We start from the raw sequence: 27,015 nt of genomic DNA, 5'->3' as shown, positions 1-27,015 counted from the left end.
ATAATAAATATATCGAAATCAGTGAATAACAGCAACATTATTGATGCACAAAATGCATGATTGCCAACTAACTTTAAGCATTTTGCAAAGCCACAATATGAACTCTCTCTGTGTGTACACGCACGCGCTTTGGATCCTGTTGTCAAATGTTATAAAAATTATGAATTCAAATACCGTATCAGAAATTCATATGATAAATATTAGGATATGTAGAAATCCATCTGCAAAGTCCCAAAACGCGTTCCTCTTTTTAAACATGTGGTGATATTGTTTCCCTCTTTGTATATCTCTTTCCTATTCTGCATTATTTAAAGATACACATGTCTGGCCTATCTCCAGTGAAGAGAAGGTGTTCTGAACAGTGGAGAGGGGTCTGGATGTGGATCCTGCATTTCGTGAGAAACATCCTGAGAAGCAGGGCTGTGTGTGTGAATTAAAAGAATTTGAGAGCAAAGGATTAGAAGCTTGGCCTCTGGAGTTAGTTCTTTTGCTTTTCAGTTTATGCTCTGCACTTTCCTGTTTCTCATTGAGAGACGCTTTCAATATCCGAACCTCACCACAACCCTACATAAAAGCCATCCCTCCCTCCCATCCTAAGCCACAGCTGCACCGTGCAACACTTTCTCTGCAGTTGGCATTGGGGGGAAGGTGGCGAGAGGGTACCAGCCTTTGCTGTGGCTTCCAGAGCAGCAGTCCTAGATTTGTGCAAAGCCGCGTTGACTTCAATGGGCATAGGGTCTTGCAGCCCCTCCCGTCTCAGGTTGCAGCCCTGGAGGCTTCCCTCCGCTGCAAAGCCCCGTTCAGGATCAGCTCCAACGCGCCGCGGCACCCGAAGACCCGCGCCCTGGGCTCCCTTAAGCAACTTAGCGGCGGCTTAACTGCCTTGCGGATCGGCTGCTTCTCAGGCAGCCTTTAACCCCCGACGATTAAAGCGTGATAAGAGGGGGGAGTGTCTATCTGGAGAGCAGTGGAAGGAGGAGAATGCAGCGGGGCTTGGGTTCAAGAGCTGGGGGGAAAGAGGAAATTCTGGAGGTGAAGCGCAGGCGTGGGAAAAGGTGCCCTTTACGAAATCCCCTCTTCTTCCAGGAGCAAGCCGGTCTCTTTTGTACATCTGCGCCCCCCCTTGCACCCCCAACCCCCCTGCCTCGCCTCCCTACCATTGCAATCTCCGCTTTGCCCATCCTCGTCGGGTCTCCTCGGAAGCAGCAGCCTCGGCCGGTCCCTCCCGGGGCTTTGCATGGGGCAGGCGATGGGGGCAGGCGCCTTGCCCGGCCCTGTTGCGAGGAGGGGCTGAGAGCTCCTGCCCGGGCTGGGGACTCCTCCTCGGGAGCCGTCCGGTTCGCCAGCGAGCTCAGAGGCAGCAGGAGGCGGAGCCGCCGTGCAAATTTCCTCCGCCCCGGCCCGGATCCGGCAGCCTTACAGTGCTGGACGGTGCAGGTTGGCTCATTGCGCCTGGTGCCCGGGGAGCTCTTCCTTCGAGTCTTAAGGATGGGGGTAGAATCTCAAGGCAGCTACACAAGAGAGAGTTTTCCTAAAAGATTCCCAAAAACCTCCTCTCCTCCCCTAAGCATTTCTACTTACTTTTCATTTCTTAACACAAGGCTCCCCCCTTTTTCTAGCAAGTTTTATTAGGTCAATAGAGAGAGAGAGAAATTGCAAAGCTTAATATCAAATATATTTCAATAATAATAATAATAATAATAATAATAATAATAATAATAATAATAATAATAATAATAATAATAATGTATTTATACCCCACCCATCTGGCTGGGTTTCCCCAGCTACTCTGGGCGGCTCCCAACAGAATGGTAAAAATACGATAAAACACCAAATATGAAAAACTTCCCTAAACAGGGCTGCCTTCAGATGTCTTCTAAAAGTCAGATAGTTGTTTATTTCCTTGACATCTGATGGGAGGGTGTTCCACAGGGTGGGCGCCACTACCAAGAAGGCCCTCTGCCTGGTTTAACCGAACTAAGGCTTTGATCTAGATAACAATAAGAACATGAAGAAAGAAAAGGGGGACAGGGAGAGAAGGGAGTAGAAAAAGAGAGAAATAAAAGAGTGTAGAAAATAGGCTGAGACAGAAAAAATTCTGAAAATAGAGAACTTCCGATTATTCATTTGTCTCCTATATATTAACAATATTCACTTTGTCCAATCCAATATCACACAGGACTTTTTTTATCTAGAGAGTAATTCATAATACTTGTCAAGGTGGGAACTGTAGTTCTGCAATGCCTGGAGGCGCCATGTTGGTTACTCCTGGTCTGGGGCTTTTGAATATTAGCTGGGATTTACAGACATCATCGCAAGCATTTTTCACACTAGCCCTGCAAAGTATCACCCCAAGTAGCTGACAGGGGAAGAGGTGAGAGTAGTAGCTTGTCTAAACCTATTTAGGTTGCCGGTGGCAGAAGCAAGATTTGAACCCAGGGCTTCCTTGCTTGCAACGGTAGTTTCTCAGCTGCTTTGCTAAACTGGCTCTCATCAGGGAGTGTGCGCATTTGCCATTCTTGGGTGTTGGCGGTGGATTTAGGGCAGTGTGGGGGCTTCCGACTCCCCACCCCCACAGAGTGCTGAGCTGAGAGGGCGCAAAACTGTGAAGATCCATTTTGGGGTGCCAAATTTTGGCCTCATCAAATAATGAACGATTACCAAAGTCCACCCCTGGCATTCCCTTGTTGCCAGCTGATCCGAGTCCCTGGACAGCAGAGAATATTTATTTTTCACAATTCTGTGCTGCCCAGGAGTGTTTCCAGGGCAGCTTCTGAATAGGCACTATGATAATAAAACTGTAATATGACAAAATGCAAACGGGAATCATAAAATGAGTCAAACACCCGCTGGTGGCTTAGCAACTCACCAAGTCACTTCACTGCCGCTTCCCTCCCTGCTCTTGGCCAGTGGGAACCATTTGCTGTGTCTAAGAGCAGCTCAGTGAGAGTCAGTAAGAAGAGCCACAACGATTTACAGCGCAATCTACTCCAAAATTAGTCCCACTGAGTTCACTAGGACTTGTCCTTACAAGGCTATGTACACCTTGCTCCAGTGTGCTCCTGCCACTGGTGTCTGAAGTGCACGTTAGCCAAAATCCATAGGTATCCTGTAGTTTCTTGAGAAACTATCTTCCTTCATTCCTTCCCCCCAACTTGAAAATGCAAGATGCAGTTAAGCTGAGCTGTGTTCAGTTCAGACAGCATCTGTGCATATGAAGATGGCAGATTCCTTGAACAGGAGCTGGGGAGGGGGATGGAATTGCAAGTGTGGGAAAACAAATCAGGTAATGCGCATCAGGTGGGCACCCCTATCCCCTCTCTGGTGTGTCCAGCCACGTGCAAATGTGACTTGAAACACAGCAGAGGAAAACAACCTTGCTTTAAGCCACTAATGTGCACACAGTCCCAGTGAATATTGCAGCCTTAATGAAGGGGGTGGGATGGGGGTGGGGGAGGACATGCTACCATGGAGCAATGTGAGTCCCCCGGGTGATTGGATAAATCTGATTTGTTTTTAATGGAAGCTGCCCCAAGGGTCTTTGTGGACTGAAAGGAAGAATAGAAATCAAAATTGACAAGAGATATTTGACAGTGGAAAGGGACTGCCTTGGGGGGTTTATTTGAGGTTTTTAAGCAGAGGTTGGGTGGCCCTCTGCCATGGATGCTGTAGTTGAGATTCCTCCATCGCAGGGGGTTGGACTAGAGACTTTGGGGGTACCTTCCAACCCTACAATTCTATGATTCTGCGAGTGCATGATTCTGCCACACAGGACAGAAACAATACTGCACAAAGAAAATCTACATATCATTTACTGGAGCAGTTGCTGAACTGTTGCCCATGAGACCACACATGACTTTATCTGAGCACACCCACTACTAACTCCTTCTGCATTTTTGTTCTGGGTGTTGCAGCCCACTCCCTCCTCACACCTCTGCACTCTCAGAGCCTTTTCTCCCCCCATGGGGACATTCTTAGCCTTCACAGCAGCATCCCAGCTAATCAGGGATACATAACATGGAATCAAAACAACCAAGGAAGGCTGCTTGCTCTTCTCTATTTGTTTGCAATACAAACAAACCTGGGCCAAGCCCCGTTAGAAGGAGTGCACCATGTGGATTAGAGATATGTGAGATCCCACAATACAGTTTCTGGTCCTTTAATTCACTATTTTTTAGTGGGTGTGATTGTCTGAAATGACAGCCACACACTGTGGATCTGGCATTACTACTGATGGTCAGTCAGCAGAGAAGCTGAGGGACACCTGTCTGGCTAACATCAACTAACCAAGCTATGCTTCTTTTTAAAAAACCTGTATCCAGGAGATTTACACCAAATGAACAGCTTGGCCTCCCAACCATCTACTTCCTTAGCCTTTGCAATACCAGCCTGATCGCTGTTTACAGTCCGCCCCATCGCTGACAAAAGCACAGACAAGGAGGCAACTCAGCCTGAACAGGGTTTATTGCATCATACACAGCAAACACAGCACATAGTAACCCCGTTCCGCAACCAGAGTGTAACTGACTCTGAGCCCCCACCTCCATCCAGATATACCAGGGGGTGATTGTGGCTGGAGCAAGGGGGGAAATCAGTCAAACTAAAGGCACGGTGGGGAGTATCTCTGCTCAGGGTTGAGAGATTCTGGAAAAGAGTCTGATTTAGCTGGGAGGTGGGCAAGGTGCATCCTCTTCCTTCCTGACAAACACCAGGGCCAAGCCACCCCACCCACTGAAGACCCCATGCTTTTCACATAGGTGAGAGCTGAAAGGCAGGGAGAGCAGGAGCTATGCACTGGCTGCAGCTCACTGCAGGTTCCTGCCTGCTCTCTGCCAGCATGGGAAACAGATCCACAAAGCGGTCATGTTTCTCCTTTCCTGGGGCCTGCAGACTTGGCGGGAGTGAAGTGTGGGACTGGCTCACACGGAAAATCAGTGGCTGGGAGGCACCTTTAATAGCCAAGGACTCTGGAGCACTGCAGGATCAGGGGAAGGTATGGAGGGGGGGCTACATAGGATGCAGCTTCCCTTCCTTCTTTCTGTAGCGGGTGCGACGTTTGGTCTTCGATTCTATTATCTGCTGGGATTGACGCTTCAGGGCTGCACGGGTCACCACATCCGCATCATCCTCTCCGCTATCCTCCTCATCTGCAAAGAGACCAAAGGGTTTGTGGCAACACGAGAGCGGGGCCTTCTCTGCAGTGGCTCCCCGTCTGTGGAATGCTCTCCCCAGTGAAGTTTGCCTGGCGCCTTCATTAGACATCTTTAGGCACCAAGCAAAAACATTCCTTTTTAACCAGGTGGTTGATTTGATTGACATCCTATGACCTTTTAAAATGTGGTTGGTGGGTTTTTTTTGGGGGGAGGGTTATTGTTTTTATTTTGATTATATATTTTGTGGTTTTATATTTTGTTTTTGTTTTGTGAAGCTCCCTGAGACCTCTGGGTATAGGGCGGTGTATAAATTCAATAAATGAAATCATCATCACGCATGAGGTCACAAGGCTAAGGTTCCAAGCCCTGCACTGTGACACGGGACTAGCATCATAACCAAGTCCAGAGCCACGGAGAAAGGCTGCCCCTCAACAAAGCCCATAGCCCAAAGGCAAAGAAAGGTAAGTACTCTACACCTGTGACATCACAAAGGGAAACATAGGTGTGCCAATGCCCCATAGCCATGTGTTCAAGGCCAATGATGTCGTAGGCAGAGAAGACCTGTGCCACACAGCTGCCACCCACAGAGAACCTGTAACTTAAAACTACCAAAGAGCCCACAGTGTGCTAAGACAAGGGCTGTGTGAACTCTGTGCAATACAGGAGAGAAATTCAGTGCCCAGGTAGTCCAAATTCTGGATTTTTTAAAAAAAGAAATTCTGTAAAGTATGCAAACATGCATATTTACTCTGGTTTTGTATAATGTTCAGTGTTTTGTAAAAGTCATTATCATTTTGCTCATTTCCCCTCTCTGCTGAAAATCCAATTAAGCCATTTATCCGATTTCAGAAATTTTAGCAGGCATTGTACACGTGCATTAAAACTTACCTGCACACCCACAAGTTACAAATTCTCTTTTCAAAACAACTTTTTTTTTTTTTAAATTCAGGAAGCTGAGGTCTATGCCCACAAGCACATTCTATGCTCCCACAAAATTGTGGCATGGCTAACACGACAAACAGTCCACAGCCACAGTCCACTAAGCTGCTTGTGCATTGCTTTGCATTGCACCCACCTGCAGAAGTTAGCTCAGTATATGGAACCCAAAACTATCAGCTATAGAAGCTATAGAGCACAGAAGTAGACAGGAGGCAACAGAATTTGCCTACAGGGAAGGCTCTCGCTGTGCAATGTAGCTTCTATCCAATGGCCATGTGTTAGAAAACTTGGATACCTGCTGCTGAGACTTACCATAATACATGTCTGGCTTCTGTGCGGTGGGTAGTTTGACCCTCGTATTGTAGGCAGGCAGCCGTCTCTCAAGTTTAGAATGGAACTGCAACAACATAGGACAGAGGTTAGACTGGGACCATGGGAAATGGGGAGGGGCAACTCATTTCCTTGTGTATTAGGGCAAAGCCCAGCAGACCGCGTAGCTCAGCAATTCTGGCCTGACTTGAAATGTATTGTCTTTGTAACTTTGACTGAGTCATGTTTTGCCTTAATGTCACCTGATCGGGTCAGGGATTAAATAGAAGAATCTTAATAACTGGAATGCAGCCATAATGACTGAGAAATTTATGTTCTCGGAATTCAGAACCCACCAGAGTTTGAAAAGGGAGGGCGAAAGAGAATTGCAAAGAGTTTGAAGCCAGTCTGAATTTAGGCAGGGCAAGGATAGAGCAGAGAGTGCTTAGTTGAAACAGAAGTGTGCCTGGGAAGCACAAGTTGCTCCCTTTAGAGAACCGCTTTAGTGACTGCTTTAGGAGTCTGCTCCCCAAATGCTCAGTTGTGTATTCGTAAATAAAGCAAATAGGAAAAAAACATCACAAGTCTCAGTGCCCTCTTATCCATAGGAAGCTAAACCCCATAATTCCATGTGGATTATCACTGCCTGGTGAATTGGGGAATATGTCATTGTGTAGAATCCCAACAAAGGTGACTGAGAAGACAAATTAGTCTGGCCCTCTCAACCTTATCTGAACCCACCTCCACGTCTTCAATTCTCTGGAGAAGTTCCTTCTTGTCGCGATCCTTGAGAGAATCCATTAGGAACAGCAGCTTCTCCTCTGTCTGGGCCAGGAGGTCAAGGACATAATCACTGGCTTTCTCATTCAGTTGGGTAGAAGCAAAGCGGCCATCTTCCTAGGGAGAAGAAGAGATGTTTACTAGCCTCTGCCCAACAGAGCACAGCAGGGAAACCTATGAACTTGTTGGAACAGCTACTTGATCAGGGCCACACAGGGAGAGAACAAAGGCAAAATCCTGTTACCCTACTATAAGCATATCTTTCAGTGAGGTGAACAGAACCCTGGAGTTCTGCCTCATAGCTCCTGCTATAACCATTAGCGCCTGCTTTCTTCCTCCAAGACTCTCCTCCTCAGTGGAGAGCCTCAACCTGCCACTGATGGTGCTGCCAAGTAGTGCAGATTGTTGGGAACATCATGCAGGTCAGAGGTACGATCTTGGTTATGGTATTGATTGAGCTGTACGCTGTGTGTTGGGTGGGGAGCTGCCTGCTGTAGAGCCAGGACATGCTCAGCTGTGCACTCACCAGCTTGATGTGCTGCACTTTGGAGGCCAAATGCTCCACTCCAGTTTTGGCATTGAGCAGAACCTTGTTCACCTTGGACAGCTCTTCCCGGGTTGCATCACGCCTCTTCTCTTCTTTTTGCAGATGCGCGCGTAACTCCTTCATAAGGTTCTGGGCCCTGGGGGTGGGAGAGGGGGTGGGGTGGTTCACAGAAGAGAACCCTTGAGCCCCCCAGCTCCTAACCCTCATGTGGGTCAGGGAGCAAGGACTGGCACACTCTGCATGGCGGATCGCCAACATGTGCTCTTGCCTGTAAGCCAAGTGATACAAGTGGAGGAGCCAACTTACCCCACCTTCCGGGCCTCTCCCGAGTACTTGGTGTGCTCAAGTTCACGTTGCAATACATCCCTCTCCTCTTTTAGTCGCACCAGGGACTCTTCATTCTCATTCTTCATTTCCTCCAGGTGCTTGAAGGTTTCTTCTTGAGCCGCGAAGCAGGCCATAACATCCTGTCAAGATTTCACAGGGATGAATGGAAGTATCAGAGCTGTATGAATCTGGCCCCTGCCCGCTTGGCATGCATGCTACTCTTTCCATGCAAATAAGAGGCAGCCGTGGAACGATAGGATCCACCACAGCTCTGAGGCAAGCCTGCAGATCTTATTGGTCATGTCTGGCCCTTTTGCCTCCTACAGTACAGTCATACTTCGGGTTGAATACACTTCGAGTTGAGCACATTCGAGTTGCGCTCCGCGGCAACCCGGAAGTAACGGAGCGCGTTACTTCTGGGTTTCACTGCTTGCGCATGCGCAGACGCTCAAAATGACGTCATGCGCAGAAGTGGCGAAAAGCGACGCACATGTTCGCAGATGTGCCGTCGCTAGTTACATTTGCTTCTAGATGCGAATGGGGCTCCAGAACGGATCCCATTTGTATCTAGAGGTACCACTGTACAGTGGTACCTCCGGTTATGAACTTAATACGTTCTGGAGGTCCGTTTGTAACTGGAAGCTGTTCTTATCCTGAGGAACGCTTTTGTGAACGGGGCCCCCGCTGCGTGCACACGCTTCTGTCACGTGATTTCTGCTTGCATCCCGGGGCAAAGTTTGCTTCCGGGAGCAGCTACTTCCAGGTTAGCAGAATTCGTAACCCAAAGAGGTTCGCAACCAGAGGTATTACTGCACACATCAAAAGGAGCCTCAATAGGGAAACCACTGTGGCCAGCAAAGTCTCCTGTCTCTGCTAGAGCCAACTGCTGGTATCCAAGCTCCCAAAAAGATGAATTCTTACAGTTCAAGCAGACCAAGTTAAGAGGAGAGCAACCAGCAGCACAGGGGCATGAGACAAGACAATGCAAACCTGCCAGCACACTATCAAAGTGTGGCAATCTCAGAATGGGGTATCTCTTTGGCTTAGAAGCTAACAGAAGCACAGAGAAGTCTGGAGCACAGAGAAGTCTTGCAAAAGACAGTTGTCCTGGTTCTAGAACCAACCTGAAACTTTCCTGTCTAGTTTGGGTGCCTTGTGATCCTCGCTAGATCAAATGGATTTGCAATGGGTCCAAAAAGCAGCTTGAGAGTAAATTAAAATGGTCTGTGTCATTCATGGGACAGTCATGCTTACAGGCAATGCTGCTTACAGGACAAGACACAGCTCTGAAATTTCAGGCATGGAGGAAGTGGGTCAAAAACTTCCAACTGGAGAGGACAACAGGAGGGGCATCCAATGATTTTCATCAACATACCGGGCTTTATAGGTTCAATTAATCCAGCCCTGCCACAAGCACATCCTCTCCAATCCCTCAGTTTTACTGGAAAAGATCCAGATTTCATGTCCTTGGCCTTTTGCCCTCCGGGAACCTGCAGCACAAGTGCCTCTAAACTACGTCAGTGGGTGGCTGTCTGCAGGTCTGGCTCCTGCCAAAAAGCAACAATTGATTGTGCATAGATAGCTTGGCTGCAAGCCTGAGCCTCCTACGGGCACAGCAGCATTCCTGCTGGGTTCACAGTGCAGATGAGCTGAATGGGGATGGACATCCGGTTTTCCTAGAAATGCTTTTTTTAAAAAAAACAACCAGGGCGTCTTTGGGATATTTAAGTAGAGGCCAAAGTCATGAGAAAAATCAGCTAAGGGCAAGAAGTAAATTTATGAATGGAATTTGCCCAGAATGGCATAAGAACACAGCCTGCAACAGGAAAGGATAACTAAGTTTTGATTGGCTGGCAGCAGCTGGTACACGGAGAGCAGAGAATGTTTTGCCGTCACACATGAATAACTAGTGCCCCGAGCAACAATTGGACTTGTGGCGTCAACTGCATATCAGCAGGGAACAGTCATGGGATGTGCTGGAGATACTGCAAAACGGGGGCGAGGAAAGATGCAGATCAATTCTGAGTTTTATTATTTGGTCCTCTGCCTGAAAGAAGGGAGAGTAGCCAGGAAGCTGTTCTCCCACTCTGAGAAGGGTGGCTAAATTCACTTCTGTTTGCAGTTTGTCTGGGGGCAACAAAATTAACAGCATCCCCCCCTCCCCTTAGGAACTCCTTTTGGAAAGAAAATTAAGCAGGAATTGCACAGTGGCGTATCCTGCACTTGCTTTGTTTCTGGACAAGCTGGAGGTTGAATTTGGGCTACTTTGCAAATTATACAGTGATAAAACAGACTCCTCCCCCTCCAGCAAGCTGCCTATTTCTCCTTCTGAATCTTGGGGTGCAAACCCTGACAGTGTCGGAACACTGGCTGGGCTTCCTGAATACGTTGCCAGTGAATGTGAGGCAGGTCAGATACATTTAGAGCAACCTGATCCACACCAAAACAACTAATGTTGTTCACTAGATTAATCTCAGACTGGGGAGCTAGAAATAACAAGCGTCTTAAGTCTGGAAAGGGGCTGGGAGGGTGGGTTTAACAGTGATCTAATGTTGCCCTCTCTCAGCTAAGGAAGGAGTCTGGGAGGAGGCAGCGGGCAAAGTTCTTACATTTGCATTTGTGACGCCAGTGGCTACTCGGATCTTGTCAAAGGCCTCTGCTGCAGTGAACATGGCTTGTTTGCTTTTCAGGATAGTTGATTTCTTGACCTGGGGCTCCTTGAGTACGTCGTCACTTCCAAATGGGATACGATCCTTCTGAGACTGCTGAAACAAATGGAGTACATGTGGACAAGGTACAGTACACATAGCCCAACAAAAAAAATCTCAAAATGGCTTCTGTTATACTAAGGCCTTGCCAGTTGATTGTTGATTTGCTTTTAATTCCTCTCCTGCCTCATTTTATTGTATGCTGAACTGACTAGATTTCTTTCTATCCCCCCCATTTTGAATGATTTCCCCTTCTTCTATTTTTAGCCTTTGTTTGTTTATACTTTTCAAGTTTATACATTTCACTAATTTTATACATTTCACTAATTTCACAATCATTTTGACATTTCAAAACTTGACTTCCTTCCCCCTCTTTCTGCAGTTCCTTAAATTTGTTCTTAATATCTTCTGCATATCCAAATTAACTTAATTTGCTCATTTACTCATCTTCTTTAAATATATACTCTTATAAAACTGAAGGTTATTACAATAATCCTGCCAGTGTTTTCATCTGCTTAATAATTTTCCCTTCTTTACTGCCTCTCGCCTTTACAATTGTGTCAAGGCCCTGGACAGCTGGTGGCGACCAGAACACCTTTGATCACCATCCCTGGAGTATAGATGAGATCACCCAGCCAATGAGATGTTAAATAAAAACGGGCACGAGAACTCCCTTGGAACACAGTTCAGGTGGCAATATGTGAAAGGGCCTCTGGGTAATCAAGGCACAGATCTTCAAGATGATCTCGTCCTGCTCTTTCCCCTGGCAGGATCTTCTAAGTCACTGATCACATCCACATTAGCCCACCCTCAGATTAGTCAGGACACCCTGATTAAAGCCTTTCGTGGGAGGGAATAAACAAAGCAGCCCGACTTCATAAAGGAGGATATAATTGCTCACCTGCTACATAAACTAATTATTTCTTAACTGGGTGCAGAGATCAATCGGGTGCTCAGAAAAATCATCCACTGAGCCTCTTTGCAAGAAACTTTTTATTTATTTAACAAAATTTTACACGTAGTTGGAAGAGGAAACAGCAGAGGTGGGGAGGGATTCATGGTGCAACAGTTGGCCTCTAAAATGTTTTTAAATGCCCTTAGTGGCCTGAGCCTCAGCTGGGTAATGAAACAATCCTAATCAGTATAGTAATTTCCATATCCAGGGCTTGAATTCAGTTGACAAACCTTGTGGCCAGTGCTTAAGGACCAAAAATACACTTGACACGCCATAACACCACACCTCAGAAAGAGATTGGGCCTTGCCCAGATCCCTGGCTGACAATAGATTGGGGGCAATGTTAGATTTTTTAAATTTTGCTATAGAATCCCACTGGCAGTTCACAGACAGTGTTATGACTTCTGTAATTTCACACAGATGCAGCAAAACCACAGAATTTGCTAGTGGGGGCAGAATTATAATAATAAGACCTAACTCCTCTTTTCTCGTTATAGAAGTCAGAGAGTGGCTGCTTGCCCATTTCAGACATTTGTGATCTTTATCTAGTCCACTTCTGAGATTTAAGATCTTGCTGTTAGCACCAGGAAAAGCAGAAGCTATCTAACAGGCAAAATATCCTTTTGGCTTATAGTCAGTCTGGAGACAGGGGACAGACTTGGGGAGTGTCAGTCACTTAATGGAGAGAAGAAAACCCTACAGTACCCGCCTCTCTGTACGCTCATTCTGCGTTCTCTTTTCCTCGGTCAGCTTCTTCAGATCCTTCAGCTTCTTATCACGAACTTTTCGTTCTCGGTAGATGATTTCTTCTTGGTTCAGGAGCTGTGCCTGCATTTTGGAGGGAAGAGAAGGTAAGCTACTGTCCTGTCCTTGTAATCTCTAAATAGGATGCACTGTGAACGTCTCTGCACCTCTTAGGCCTGTTTTTGGACAGCCCAATACACCCATTAATGTGGTGAGACTCCAATCTCGGGGATGTTGTGATGTTCCCTGAGGACCACTTCCTGGTTGTCTCTCCTAACCTACTCAACACTAGATCACAATTAGAGTTGTGTGGTTAATACAGGGGCACCCGACTCTTATTTTATTTGTTTTAAATAAGAGTTCTAGGCTAATATGTTTGCTTTAAAAGCTTAAAAAGTCTCTGGAACAAACCCCAAGTTCTTTGAAAGTATGACTCTTAAGAACAGAGTAAAATATGTGAAATGAATAATATGTGTGCAAATAAAATTAATTATAACTGCAGCCCCTAGTGAGAATCTCATTACATTGGGAGGTCTTGTATTATTTAATTATTATACAAGTTCAACATGTATATACAGTCATACCTTGGTACTTGAACGCCTTGTGACTCAAACGTTTTGGTTCCCGAATGCTGCAAAACCTGGAAGTAAGTGTTTCGGTTTGCAAACTTTTTATGGAAGCCAAACATCTGATGAGGCTTCTGATTGAGTGCAGGAAGCTCCTGCAGCCAATCAGAAGCCGCGCCGTGGTTTTTGAACGGTTTTGGGAGTCGAACGGACTACTGAAACAGGTTCCGTTCAAGAACCAAGGTACGACTGTATTGCTCCTCACCACACAGTAGCCACAAACCATGACTGCTCCTTCCTCCTGTATCCAACACTGTGCTGACTCCCTACCCTGGCTGTATCACGAGCATGTTGGGCTTCCGTGTTCACGCTTTCCAGGTCCTTAAGCTCGTTGCGTAGGCGTAAGATCTCAGCTTCCATAGCATCCAGCTTGTTCTGGAAGTGCAGGCTCTGCTCCTAGAAAAGGGATGAAGCATTCCAGGGTGGTTATAGAGCAAATAGCCATGATGCCTCATTCATCTTTGCAGACCACAAATCCCTAATCATCTAACTCCCTCAGTGGCTCCTAACCCACTTAACTCACTGCATCTAGGACCTGGGAGATCAGGATTCAAATCCTCACTCAGCCACAAAGCTTACTTTGTGACCTTGGGTGAGTACAGTCTCTCTGTTTAACCTACTTACCTGCCCTGTGGGTGAACAGGAGGCAAATGTGCAGGTGGATGGATTGCATGTGAGGCTCTGGTCCAACCATACCTGCCATTTAGCCCCCAGAACATTACTCATGAAGAAACTTGGCTCTGTGTCTCACCTGCATATGCGATTTTAACTTCTGGTACATGCCGGTGATGCGTTGGGCCTCATCAGTCTTAAATCTGGCCTTTTCCAGTCGGTTCTCCAGCGTTCGTAGAGTCTGGATATAAAGAACAGCAAACTGAGCTAGCAGCCAGTAGGATGAAGTCTCTCCAAAAACCCATCTAGTTCAAAGATGTCCTTTTCCCAAGTTACAGCTGCAGGGATGCAAGCAACTTTCAGGTTCTATAGTCTAATCTTTCCATTACCACGTTCTTCAGATTGCATATGGCTGGACTGACAACCATCCCAAGTGCTTTACGAGTCAGTGGAAATTTTTACAATGACCTCATTGAGTTGTAGGGAATCTTCAAGGTGAGCAAACATGGTGATCGCTCCATGGTGACAGAACAAGGAAAAAACGGACCTGGCACGTTGCCAGCTTGGAAGGGAAAACAAAATGCTGGTATAGCTCAGCCAGCAAGTGGAGAATAGTCCCCGGCGCAAGACCTCAGGATCTGGCAGGATGGGTGGTGGGTGAGAAAAGTCACCTGTCTGGCCTGTGTGGTCTTCTCCTCTAACGACATTCATGCACAGACAGGATTGAGGGAACAAGAACGTGGTTGAATACAACCACTGTCTTCCTACTTCCTTTACTCAAACAAGTTTTATTTAAGTAATCAGAATACATTAGAAACCCCCGCTTTCTGAGGCAAGTTCCAAGAATCTCTTCTGTTTGTTTTACAAGTGGTAGATATTGCAAATTTGGGTGGTACCTTTATTCAGATTCCTGTGATCTGCTAGTTGCAACTGCTTGTTTTTCAGTTGGTTTAGCTACAGTCAGTGCTTTTTTCTGGGGACATGCAGGGGGACGCATACCCTTAAATATTTTGTGAATCTTTGTACTTTTGTCCATTTACTGTATTAATTTCCCCCGATCTGAACTATAAATTGGTGATTTTCTTGAGTCAAAATGAGAGGGGGGGGAAAGCACTGACTACAGCAGGTGCTAAGCATTAGGTTTTGTATAACTGGATGTGCAAAATGGTGCTTGAATCTCTCTTAGAAAAATAATGAGATACTGAGAAACCAGTGTCTCTCAGAAAGATATCAAACACCAATATAAGTATCTAAGATTGTTTAAACAAAGATACTCTAGCATTTGAAAAATTAGAGCACAGCGATGTTGTTCCAAGTTATGTGCTCTTACCATCTAATAAAATAATCCTTTCAATACTTCAATCTGATAACACATTCATGCATTTGCACACGGTTAATTGCATCTGATAGAGGATGTTTGCCTACATTTTCAACAATGCTTATTTTTCGAAACTATCACACAATTTTCCTCTTGTAGATAAAAACATCCAATATATGCGCACATGCAGTTAGCTGCAGGACATGCTAAGCTTTGATTTGAACCTTCATATGAACCTTCATATGAAGCTCCCATGCCAACCTAGACAACTGTTTGTACCCCAGTACTGTATGTTCTGAATTGCAAAGGGTCTACAGGCTTGTTATCCTCTTGTGTCAGATAATGCCAGGAATTTAACCTGAGAGCTTATGTGCACAAAGCAAACCACATCACTGAATTATGGGTCCTTCTCTTATGGCTCCGAGCTGTTGCCCATTCACAGCCAAAATGTACTGAGTATATTAATCACAGGGTGGAGAATACATATGGTACTTTGTTCATAGGTTTGTGAAGGTGTGTATCAATGTAGCTCCTGCCTGTACTGTATATTCAAGTGTATAAATCATTCATATCAGAGGACTAAAAGTGGAACAGCATCCCTATCATATCACTAACAGGAACAGTATAGAGGTCTGGTGGATAAATTAAGGCTTGGGAGCTCAGGCACTGTGCTTTTGTCCTCAGTATCTCAGTGAGCTACTCATCTCCCTTCTCTCTGTCTTGATGTCCTCATCTGAGAATAGGGCACATATGGCAATTTCTCAATTTCGGACAGCTCCATTTACAAGACAGAATTAAGACCTTAGATGTTCCAAGCACTGAAAACATTATGGTGCCCCCATATGTAATTCAAAATAAAACCAATAGTAAACCATAAAACAAAATTTCAAAACAAAAGAAATCAAGATATTGCACCACATGACAGGATCTGACTTCCTTGCATTATTTTGAACTAGTTCAGTAGGATGCCTCCTGGTTTAGGTGGGAATCAGTAATAGAGAACAGAAACATGAGGGAAGATGTGTGGTGGAGTGTAAGTCTAGCCAACTTCTGATTTCCCCCACGGTGACTATTTCAATTGGTTGTTTTTTGTTTTGTTTTTTACTTAAAAAAATTATTGGTTTTTTTGCTTAAAACACACACACACAAAAAATAAAAGGTAACATAAAAGGTAAAGGTACCCCTGCCCGTACGAGCCAGTCTTGACAGACTCTAGGGTTGTGCGCTCATCTCACTTAAGAGGCCGGGAGCCAGCGCTGTCCGGAGACACTTCTGGGTCACGTGGCCAGCGTGACGAAGCTGCTCTGGCGAGCCGGTACCAGCGCAGCACACGATAAAAAATAAAATAAAAGCAAAAGAAAACAATAATTCCCCCTGTGGCTTCCCTTCCCCAAAATTCAACATTCTTTATTTTTACAGTCTTTTTACCATCGCATCTTTCATATATTATCCCTGATATTCCTAATATATCAATTCTATTTCAGCTATACATACTTAATCTATGCATATTAACATGTTATCTTTAGACCAATGTTTTTTCATATAGTCTTCAAAACACTGCCATACGCTCCTTAATTTCTGATTTGCCTGGTGTCTTATGGCAAGCTGTTAACTTTGCCAGTTCTATATATTCACATAGTTTATTCAACCAGTCTTCTTTTGTGGGGGTAGTACCTCCTTTCCAGTTTTTTGCCAAGACTAGTTTGACTGCGGCTGTAGCATATAAGAATAATATTTTCTTATCCTGTGGGGTATCTTTTCCTAAAATGCTCAGAAAATATGCCTCTGGCTTTTTTTCTATGGAGATTTTGAACATCTTTTTTATCTCTTCATGAATGCATCCCCAGAATCTTTTAATTTTGTTTTGTTTTTTAATATCGAATGTCAAATTCTTCCCAAAAACATTTTCTTCTTGTTGTTGTTTTTTCGTTTTTGTTCCGCTGTTTTGCTAGTGCCCAAAGCTTGTGCTTAATCTGCCTACTGGGCAATCTACTGTGTCTATTACAGCTAAGTAGCTAGAATGGGGACAATTAAGGAAAGTAATGCAGTGGTTCTTTGCCTCCCTCTTGCGGTGTGTTCACATAAGCTGCCAGAAAGAAAAGGGGAGTCAAATTACACGTTACATTATATGTTAGCAACTGGTTGTTTTGTCTTTGATAAAGAGCAGCAGCATCAGGAGGGGTTCATCAGGATTGCAACTGCACACTTCGGAGGAAAGGGATAGAAATTCAGTCCTTTATTCCTGCTCTAGTTCTGATCCAGATCAGTCCTGCTCTCCCACAGCTGCTGCTTGCCCAGGAAGGAAAGCTGCCATTCCTAGATGACATCCAATTTAGGATAACCAGATCTAGAATGCCAGGATGTCCTGCATTATAAATGTCAGTTAACATATTATTATTATTATTATTATTATTATTATTATTATTATTATTATTATTATTATTATTTCTATTTTCAATGCCCTATTCTAACTTGATCAGACTCCACTTGGAGTACCAACTCCAGTTCTGGGAACTACAATTTAGGAAGGATATTGACAAGCTGGAACATGTGCAGAGGAGGGCGACCAAGATGATAAAAGGCCTGGAAACCAAGCCTTATGAGGAATGGTTGAAGGAGCTGGGCATATTTAGTCTGGAGGAGACTGAGAGATGATATGATAAAGGTAAAGGTAAAGGGACCCCTGACCATTAGGTCCAGTTGTGGCTGACTCTGGGGTTGCGGCGCTCATCTCGCTTTATTGGCCGAGGGAGCCGGTGTACAGCTTCCGGGTCATGTGGCCAGCATGAATAAGCTGCATCTGGCGAACCAGAGCAGCCCACGGAAACGCCATTTAATTTTTTTAGTATTATTTTAATAATTTTTTAGTGGCAACAGCACTACAGCAATGATTTGTTTTTGTTCTTATTTTTATTATGCATTATGTATTGCAGGCTTCCTTAGCCTCGGCCTTCCAGATGTTTTTGGCCTACAACTCACATGATCCCTAGCTAGCAGGACCAGTGATCAGGGATGCTGGGAATTGTAGTCTCAAAACACCTGGAGGGCCAAGGTTGAGGGAGCCTGATGTATTATGTCTTTTATATTGTAATTTTATGTTGTGAACCACTCTGAGATCTACAGATAAAGGATGGTATACAAATTTAACAACAACAACATTCTAGCCCAGTGAGAGGGAAACAATGGTGGAGCTTTTCAGCCTCCTCCTTCCAAAGGATTCAGATTTGACTCACCTTAGCTGCCTCTATATTCCGCTCTTCCATTTCTTGCATTTCAGTGATCTCTTTTGTTTTAACACCATACTGAAGCTGTAGCTCTTCCAGCCTGCGTTTCCGCATCTCCACCTGATGCTTCAGGTTGTTTAACTGATTGATTTTCTCACATAGCCGGTGATTGATGATCTGAATAGCACCCTTTGGAACAGAGGGAAGAGGAGAAGAATTAAAGAAGCCTCAACGATTGTGCGGACAGTCATCCAGGTGAGGGTGAATTAGACTGGAGACAAAGAATTGGTTTTAATAAAGCTGAAACTCGTCTGAACTGAGGAAGGCTTTAAGATAAGGGAAAATTTGTAAATATATTTGAATTGGATATGCAGCTATAAAAAAGATATGAAATAAATAACCACAGAAAGGAAGGGAGGGGATTTGAAGGGAAGGTAAGTTAGATTTGTAAAGATTTTGTTTTTCTTGTCAAAATATTTGTATAAGCTGAAAATGAAAAATAAAGTTATAAAAAACTGAATTGAGGAAAGCTTTTCATGTTGTGCAAATGTTTTTTTGTCCTATTATTTCCTCTGAGCAAACAGATACTGCAGGTTTTTGAAATAATGTGCAAACCTGAGAAACCTGTTGCCCAATGGACACATTGTTTTTCCTTTGTGTTGCAGGGTTTTCAGTTTTTGGCATTTTCGTTCTGTGCAATGATATAACGGGACAGGGATCACCTACCTCTCCAGTTTTATTTTTCACAGACCCTTGCTCAGCTGGATGTTCGTGGAATGCAGCCTTGATGACTTTTTCTTCTCCCTGAAAAAAACCCCAAATAACTGTTTTCAGTTTCTGAAAGTCTGACATAAATCCAAGATGCATACAAGATGGAAGCATATTTCTTTGAACAGAGCTTGCCTTTTACAAGTAGGAAGGTAGGGTGTGTTAAGAAAGGCATGTGCGACACCCCCTCTTCCCCACCAAAAGCCAAAGTCCTTTCTCCCATTTTTTTAAAAATTGCAGAGGAAACACTAGGAATGCTTTAAATGCAAACATGCAAGAAATAGTTAAGGCAACATTTTATTGGACCAGCTCTGAAGAAGCACGCAGATCTCCAGGTGACAAACACCTCTAGTAGATAGAATAGGAAGGGAACTGATTATCAGCAGTGTTGCATGAGTCCGAATATATTTTTTGCAAGTTCAGATAATGGTCTAATCAAAAACCACTCATGCACATACACAAGCAGAAGAACAAAGGTTGATAATGTTCCAAGTTATATGTCCAGCCCACTCTTTTTATGCAATAAAATTATAAAAACTAAGGGTGCATAAGGGCCTTTCCCATCTTGCTATTGGCGAGCACATTATTAAATCTGGTGCAACAAACTCAGTGTGAGGTCAGGTAGACCCCCATCTTTCTCCAGGCTTGGGCGATGGGAAGGGGCTGTTCCTCCAAGGCTTAGCAGAATAATAGTTACATTTGATGAGTTCTAGCATCTGTTTTGGAACAGGACGTACATTTAGTGGGATTTCAATTGGAACCGAACATTTTGTTTTTTCCTTGTGTGTCCAACCAAAGCTTAGTTGGGTGGTGGATCAGAGCTGGCAGATGAATACCATACCATGGCTTGGGAATGGGCATGCCTGACATCTCCCCAGTGGTTCCGAGGTGATAGTGAAGCAAACTTTGGTGCACACGAACGGATAGCTCAGTTGGTAGAGCATGAGACTCTAACCTCAGGGTTGTGGGTTCAAGCTCCATGTTGGGCAAAAAGATCCCTGCACAGCAGGGGGTTGGATTAGATGATCCTTGTGTTCCCTTCCAACTCTACGATTCTGTGAAAATATTCCTACTAATTATACGTTTGAAGTTTCCAACCAACACACTTGTTGCTTGCATATCTGCATTAATGTGACCAGCGATGGGGAACCTCAGACCTCTCTCAAAGGACTTGCCCCAACCCATGCCTCTTACTAGCCCAACTTCGCACCCTCCTTGAGTGTGTTTGCTTGGCTGGAGCCAGTCCCTGAACACTGATGGTGCTTTTTGCTTGTTTGGAGGCTAGAGTGCAAGTGTGTGTCAAAACTGCCTACTGTACAAAGGTATCTGTCAGGGAACTGCCATCAGAGGGAAGAGGAGAGGAAAGTCGCTCCAGTGATGCAGGGGAGGGAACTAGCAAGGAGAGAGAGAGTGCTTCCACGGGGGAAAGAAATCCAGGGGACACCAGGGAGAAAGGGGAAGCTGAGAGTAAGGCGGAGGGGAGGCTCAGAGACTCTTCCAGTGAAATCAGCAGAGAGAGCACAGGACCTCCGCTTGGCACGCCCACGCTGCGCAGAAGGCTTCCACGCAGAGAATCTAGGAGGAGACTTGGAGTCAAGCAACTTTTATGTTGGAAGAAATTTAGGTCCCGCCCACTGACGGATTCTGCCAGTGACTAAGACAGTCGCGTTTCAAGGGCTGTCAAACCAGGGAAAGTTTTAGCTATACGGCTAGCTTGGAGCAGTTTGCAGTTTACGCACAAGCAACCCCAATTCTCATTACAGTATCATTCACATTTGTTGGTCTGCCCACATTTGCCTCTGCCTCTGGAAGGAAATGTGGATTTCAGGCTGAAAAAGGTGATAACAGCTACTAACCAGTGTTATAGCCTCACTGAGAACATCTTCAGTGTTTCCTTCGTTCATTCTTAGGCTTGACAGCCGCTCCAACGTCTTATTCATCATAGTTCCTTCCTTAGCACCTTGGCAGCGTCCCAGAGTGTTAGAGCCAGATTCAGAATGGGCTGCTAACAGACTTTGAGCTATACTTTTGTGTTTCTTTGCAGTTTGCCCTAGGTCAATGACTTGTGTTCCATGGCTTGTCACTTTCATGCTTACTTTCCCTGACATATTAAACTTCCAGTAGTAGTTTACTAGCAAAACAAACACACCACTGTCATCTGTAACAGCCCTGATGCATTTGTGATGACACACAATGACAACATAGATTACTGGCTGCAACATAATAATGTAAGCTTCCTCGTGTGTTTTCAGGTCTCTGTGCTAAGAGACAACATTGCAAAGGACTTGAGCTGCTACACGTGAACTTCAGGTTAGCACATGTATATTTTCCATGCATTTTCTTTGACACACTGTACACATTTTGAACATAACACATTAATCATGTGCTTTTTCTTCTCAATATTTGTAAATACAACTTGTTTGGTCGGTAAGAGAAGTTTTTGAAAGTCTAAGGTATCCAGAAGTAGCTTTAGCTTGTTATCGGGCAGCAAAATCAGTATCGCATACAGTCACATCTGCAGACACCATCTTAAAGTGAAGAAATTGAAATAAAGTTGTTGATTTGCTTGAGTTCTAACCATTCATGTTGCTTGAATATTTTTTTAGCAACAATATTTGCCGCATGACACTTTCCAGCTTTCTTGGTAACTCGAACACTGGAGCCAAATAGCTCAAATTGCCCAAAGGTTATAGAATGCCATTGTCTGGTTTCAGCATGCACACATGAAGGTGATATAAAAACACCTAAAAATCCATGTTGACCGCTTTGGCTCCTGGACAAAATGTCCAGAATTCCTGAGAAGCATCCCTGATAGATTGTGCAGTGACTGCTAATAGATTATTATTATTAATAATAATAATAATAATAATAATAATAATAATAATAATAATTTTTTATTTATACCCTGCCCTTCCCAGCCAAGGCCGGGCTCAGAGCGGCTTAAAAGTATAGACAATATGTGCTTTTATACCTTTCCACCAAAAACACTCATGCCTAAGCAGTGCTTTTTTTCTGGGGGTACGCAGGGATACGCACACCCCTAAACATTTTGTGAATCTAAGTTTGGCATCATTGAGGGGCAGTATTTCAATATGGGTAGGAAAATGAGAGTACCCCCAAGGAAGAACTGTAGAGCTGGGGCCCTTATCTCAAAGTGAAAAGAGATCTTGGTCTGGGATGAGTGCCAGCATGAGTTGATATCATAAATTCTGCTCATTATTTCCGCTTGCTAGAAACAGGGGGAAACATAGCTATGAGGCTTACCGCTAGGAGATGTGCCAACGTTTTGTGCAACTTCTTATTCTCCTTTCTCAGTTGCAAAATTGACTCCTTGTTCTTCTTAATGTTCCATTGGGTGGTCTCATAGTAAGCTTTCCGATCACCTTCTGTAACGAGGACAAATAAAACCACTCTGCTTATTGCTCATCCAAAAAAGCAGCAGCAGCAAAGCCAAACTTGTTGAAGTAGTTGCCAATTTGGGGTAACTTTTAGTCATCTTCATATCCTCTCACAGATATGTGATTATGGCAGCTACGTTATATAGTGAATGAAATGACAGAAATTATGCTTTACTACATGACATACTTTGAGAGTTGAATTTAGTATTTCATTAGAATCAGGAGTGTAACCGAGGACAAAAAAGGCTTAACACAAGGCCTCTTTTTAATAGGAAATCCAATCTCCTTTTAGAGGTTTCAAGCATTTTGCTTTGGTCTGTAACTCTTGTCTGAAAATAATAGTGTTTTTTAATTTCTCAGTAGTTCCTTCCCATCCACAAAATAGATATTGTAGGCCAATCTTACATCTGTGGCAGTATAAATACCTTTCAGATGCCCCTCCACTTCTAGACCTCAACAAAAAGTGTAGTAGTATTGGATGTACAAGACTTGAACATATTAATTAGACTGTGGTGCTCACTAGAAATATGGATATTGGCACATATAATGGGTTATATCCAATGTTGCCGTTCTACTTGCACAACAGACATCTTGCTTGAGCAAAGAAACTTGCCTCTCCTTTGCAGCCCCCTGTGGGCCCCCAAAATCTGCTCTAGAGGACTGGGGGGACCATTTGGAACAGATTTTAGGGGTGCACGGAGAAAGGAAGTCCTGTTGTATGAGTGGAACTCAGTACATGCTGTGCTGAATACAACCCAATGAAACCAGCACTACTTAGCATCTAACTCGACTTTGTAGTAGCACAAGCATGGCTATAGTATGTTCTCACATTCTCCCTCTCTGCTGCTCCTAAGAGGCAACATCTTGGCTGTGTGTCCTGGAAGACCTGCTCTCTGCCTTGCTAGCCTTTTCCACCTGGCCTAGAAGGGCAGGACCTTGACTGGCTGACTGGCTGACTGGCCTCCAGCTACAAAAGTTGAGGCTGCTGAACAGACTAATGGGCTGCGGTATTTTTTAGGGAGGTTTAGTTGCTATTAATGATATTAATTTTTGTATCTTTATTTTTATATATTATGATTTATGTGGAAATTGTTCAATTTGGCTGTGTACTTTTTCATGTGTTATATTTATTGGTTATGACTACTTTATGTTTGTAATTATGTAACATCTTTTCATGTCGTAAGCTGCCTTGAGAATGGTTTTAACTTTGGAAAGGTGCCACACAATTTTATTTATTTTTAAGAGTGTTTCTGCAAAACCACATCAGTGGTTGAACTGTGCCAGTTTCTCGCAGTTCCCTCACTGCGAGAAGCGAAGTTACAGAGAACCAGGCAGAAGGCCTTCTCTGTAGTGGTGCCCACCCTATGGAACACCCTCTCCATCAGATGTCAAGGAAATAAACAACTATCTGACTTTTAGAAGACATCTGAAGGCGGTCCTGTTTAGGGAAGTTTTTTAATGTTTGATGTTTTATTGTATTTTTAATATTTTGTTGGAAGCCATCCAGAGTGGCTGGGGAAACCCAGCCAGATGGGCGGGGTATAAATAATAAATATTATTATTATTATTGTTATTGTTACTACTACTACTACATGCAACTGGTTAGTTAGAAATCCAAGTGGGAAAGCTCTGAAATGCAACGGCCAGGAGTCTGGTCATCTGTAGTGTATAAGAATTAGCCTGAAGCCTTCAAACAGGGAAGCTTGACAAACATTCATGTTCCCACACCCCTTTATACCACAAATGAATAGATAAAAGTGAGTGACTACTAGTAATGTTCCACTTCCCCCATGGGTAGCTTTAGGAGGGAGCCCTTCCCTTTCTGTCTTCCCATTAACAAAATAGTGGTAATGACATAATTTACAGGGTGTTGCAAAAAGGAATGAAGCAATGGAATATTGTGCCGGAGGATTCTGCTGAGTGATTGCTACATCTAAAATAATCACACCATTGGTCAATCTTGCTCACCATTATCTACTTGGACTGGAAATGGCTTTCCATGGTTTCAGGGAGCTTCTATTACCAGCCCTACCTGGAGCCCCCGTGGGTTGAACACAGGGCTTTTTTACACAAAAGGCAGATGCTATGATCCTTCCCCAATACATAACACGCCACAGTTGTTGCTTTTTTTAAAAAATTGCTGTGACGAACAGAAAAACACTTTCCGGGCCAACCTAGCACCTAACTCCTGCATGACAATTTGCAATCAGTTCAATATTATGCACACTTAAGGTAAAGGGACCCCTGACCGTGAGGTCCAGTCATGACCGACTCTGGGGTTGCGGCGCTCATCTCGCTTTATTGGCCGAGGGAGCCGGCGTACAGCATGTAGCCAGCATGACAAAGCCTCTTCTGGCGAACCAGAGCAGCCCACGGAAACGCCATTTACCTTCCCGCCAGAGCGGTACCTATTTATCTACTTGCACTTTGACGTGCTTTCAAACTGCTAGGTTGGCAGGAGCAGGGACCGAACAACGGGAGCTCACCCCGTCGTGGGGATTCGAACCGCCGACCTTCAGGTCAGCAAGTCCTAGGCTCTGTGGTTTAACCCACAGCTCCACCCACGTCCCTTTATTATGCACACTTACTGTAGTATATATATTACATATTATATATATAATATTGTGCAACCTTGTTGTTGTTTAGTCGTTTAGTCATGTCCGACTCTTCGTGACCCCCTGGACCAGAGCACGCCAGGCACTCCTGTCTTCCACTGCCTCCCGCAGTTTGGTCAAACTCATGCTGGTAGCTTATGCACACTTATAAGTAAATCAATGTTTACTCCCAAGTAAGTGTGCACAGAAAAGCAGCCTTACTCAATACGGGATGCCTCCTCTCCCACTTCCGGACGCTTTCTCCCCTCAGCAGCCAGGCACCCCTTACCTAGGAGTTGTATCTTGTTCTGCAGCTCTGTAATCTGGTCGTGGACCGGGGGCTTAATCCCCTGCAGGGCTTGTGTCACTGGCATGGCGGAGTATCTCTCCTACCACCTCAAGCAGGTTCTGCTCGTCCCTTCCCCACCTGCACACGACCGCCGGCCCCGTCCCCAAGCCTCCCTGTCTTCCCCCTGCCCCGCTTCGCCAGGCTGCTTCCCCCTCACTCGACCATCAGCTGCATCCTTTCGCCTGCATCCGTCTCCATGGCGACCAGCTCCTCCGATGCAAAGCGCCCATTGGCCGAGGGAAGCGACCCGCGAAAGGCATGGCGGGAGGAAGGTCAGGTTGTCTCGCTTTTCCTAGGCCGCAGCTGAAATCTATCCGCAGCCATCCTCGCCGTCGCCGTGCGGGGGAACGCGAGCAAAGGTATTGGTGTCGTCCCTTTGCGAGGGAAAAGGGAACCAGGTCATTAAACCCATGAGGCAGCGCCGCTGGAAGGCGGAACAAGCAAAGCGCACTTCCGCCACTCTCGCGATGGGCGCCTAAAGGAAGGGGAAGTCCTCGAGAAAGCGCCTAAGGGAAAAGGACAAGGACTTCCGCCATACACGCCCACACACGCGGTATTTGAAGCGGATGTTCCCGTCATCCCCTTCCGCTTCCTCGGACGGTTGGACTTGGGACCCGTTTTCCGCGAGGATTCCCGCGCCCCGCCGGTGAGGGAGGCTGTTTGGCTTGTGAGGGGGGTGCGGGTTCCTGGAGGGAGAGCGCCGAAGGCCGCTCTTGAGGGGCGCTGGAGGAAGAGCCGGGGAAAGGCGAGTTCCAGGGCCTCTGCGCGGGGGGGGGGGGCAGGTCGCGCTGCACCTGCCTGTGGCAACGGGGCAGATCCCCCCTTGGGCTTCGCCACGTTGCAGAACCCTGCCTGCTTTAAAATGGGGGTGCGGGGTGCCGTGCTGTTTTTGTCGTGGTTCTGTGTTTTTACAATATCGATTATCGTTTCGAATTAAATGTCGGCAGTCGCCCTTCATCCAAAGACCACAGGGCGCTTTGCAATAGGAAAACGCAAAAATACTCAGCATGGTAACAAACGGAAACAAACAAAAAAACCCCACCCCAATTTAAAAGGCCACAGATGGTTTCCAGTGAAGACACCTCCTTCTGTATTACAGTGGTACCTCGGGTTACATACGCTTCAGGTTACATACGCTTCAGGTTACAGACTCCGCTAACCCAGAAATAGTACCTCAGGTTAAGAATTTTGCTTCAGGATGAGAACAGAAATTGTGCAGTGGCAGCGGGAGGCCCCATCAGCTAAGGTGGTGCTTCAGGTTAAGAACAGTTTCAGGTTAAGAATGGACCTCCAGAACGAATTAAGTACTTAACCCGAGTTACCACTGTAAAACAAACCAATGACACGCGCCGCCCCCTGCACATAACCGCATTTGGAAGACCATAGATTGTGAGTCAGCCCAAGGCTTGGTTGAAGAGAAAAGTTTGTTCCTGGTGCCTAAATATATTTGGTGAAGGCACCAGGCAAGACACCCTGGGTGGGGAGCATTCCACAGTCCGCCACAGTCTTTGGTTGCCACCTTCCAGACTTTTCAAAGGAGGGACACGAAGAAGTGCCTCAGATGGTGATTGCAGAGTCTGGGGTGATTCACGTGGAGAGAGGCGGTCCTTGATGTATTGTGGTCCTGAGCAGGGCTATAGGAAAATGGACCAGGGCAGTTTTAT

General features: G+C 45.2%; 3 protein-coding genes and 1 long non-coding RNA gene across 15 annotated transcripts in view; 2 read left to right on the top strand and 2 right to left on the bottom strand.

Moving 5' to 3' along the window:
- Positions 1–1,376, bottom strand: part of RGL3 (ral guanine nucleotide dissociation stimulator like 3) — a 34,937-nt gene extending 33,561 nt beyond the window's left edge. For 2 of the 5 annotated variants that reach the window (XM_081176329.1, XM_081176330.1), the window contains exon 1: positions 1,158–1,376. In XM_081176329.1, coding sequence (XP_081032455.1) covers positions 1,158–1,181 — 24 coding nt within the window. In that variant the 5' untranslated portion in view covers positions 1,182–1,376. The remainder of the gene's footprint in view (positions 1–1,157) is intronic. The other 3 variants (XM_081176332.1, XM_081176328.1, XM_081176331.1) reach the window with 3 other exon arrangements.
- A 3,070-nt stretch (positions 1,377–4,446) lies between these two features.
- Positions 4,447–25,712, bottom strand: ODAD3 (outer dynein arm docking complex subunit 3). 4 transcript variants are annotated; one of them, XM_081176512.1, is made up of 13 exons: positions 25,292–25,712; positions 22,275–22,396; positions 18,969–19,046; positions 18,252–18,431; positions 13,840–13,941; positions 13,359–13,484; positions 12,424–12,546; positions 10,665–10,820; positions 8,035–8,195; positions 7,708–7,864; positions 7,143–7,298; positions 6,405–6,489; positions 4,447–5,147 (listed from the first exon to the last, which is right to left on the bottom strand). In XM_081176512.1, the coding sequence occupies exons 1-13, from the start codon at positions 25,374–25,376 to the stop codon at positions 5,008–5,010; spliced, it is 1,671 nt and encodes a 556-aa protein (XP_081032638.1). In that variant the 5' UTR covers positions 25,377–25,712; the 3' UTR covers positions 4,447–5,007. The 4 variants fall into 4 exon arrangements, 3 of the variants coding, with proteins under 3 accessions (XP_081032638.1, XP_081032636.1, XP_081032637.1); XM_081176510.1 differs by lacking the exons at positions 22,275–22,396; positions 25,292–25,712 and adding an exon at positions 20,867–21,170; XM_081176511.1 differs by lacking the exons at positions 22,275–22,396; positions 25,292–25,712 and adding an exon at positions 20,867–21,164 and having other exon boundaries at positions 10,665–10,817.
- On the top strand, positions 8,198–19,025 carry LOC308577021. Its single transcript, XR_014003348.1, has 5 exons — positions 8,198–8,331; positions 10,746–10,849; positions 12,469–12,569; positions 18,405–18,497; positions 18,908–19,025. It is a non-coding gene; the product is annotated as an uncharacterized lncRNA (long non-coding RNA).
- Positions 25,713–25,877: 165 nt separating the features above from the next.
- Positions 25,878–27,015, top strand: part of PRKCSH (PRKCSH beta subunit of glucosidase II) — a 34,972-nt gene continuing 33,834 nt past the window's right edge. For 2 of the 5 annotated variants that reach the window (XR_014003294.1, XM_081176605.1), the window contains exon 1: positions 25,880–25,997. The gene's annotated coding sequence lies outside the window, so the exon portion shown is untranslated. Of the gene's footprint in view, positions 26,097–27,015 lie in introns of all 5 variants that reach the window. The other 3 variants (XM_081176608.1, XM_081176607.1, XM_081176606.1) reach the window with 3 other exon arrangements.

This window comes from Podarcis bocagei, assembly GCF_964188305.1.
Source record: "Podarcis bocagei genome assembly, chromosome: 17".
Classification (NCBI taxonomy): domain Eukaryota; kingdom Metazoa; phylum Chordata; class Lepidosauria; order Squamata; family Lacertidae; genus Podarcis; species Podarcis bocagei.
Note: the sequence above shows the minus strand (reverse complement) of the source record. Positions and strands in the feature narration are given on the sequence as shown.

Bases quoted from the DNA above. Each gene is read 5' to 3' on its own strand.
- ODAD3 (XM_081176510.1), bottom strand. From the start codon at position 21,118: ATGTCAGGGAAAGTAAGCATGAAAGTGACAAGCCATGGAACACAAGTC. The intron at 7,865-8,034 runs GTAAGTTGGCTC...TCCCACCCCCAG, and splicing joins GGAGAGGCCCGGAAGGTGGG to GGCCCAGAACCTTATGAAGG. The intron at 5,148-6,404 runs GTAAGTCTCAGC...GTCTCTTTGCAG, and splicing joins GAAGCCAGACATGTATTATG to ATGAGGAGGATAGCGGAGAG.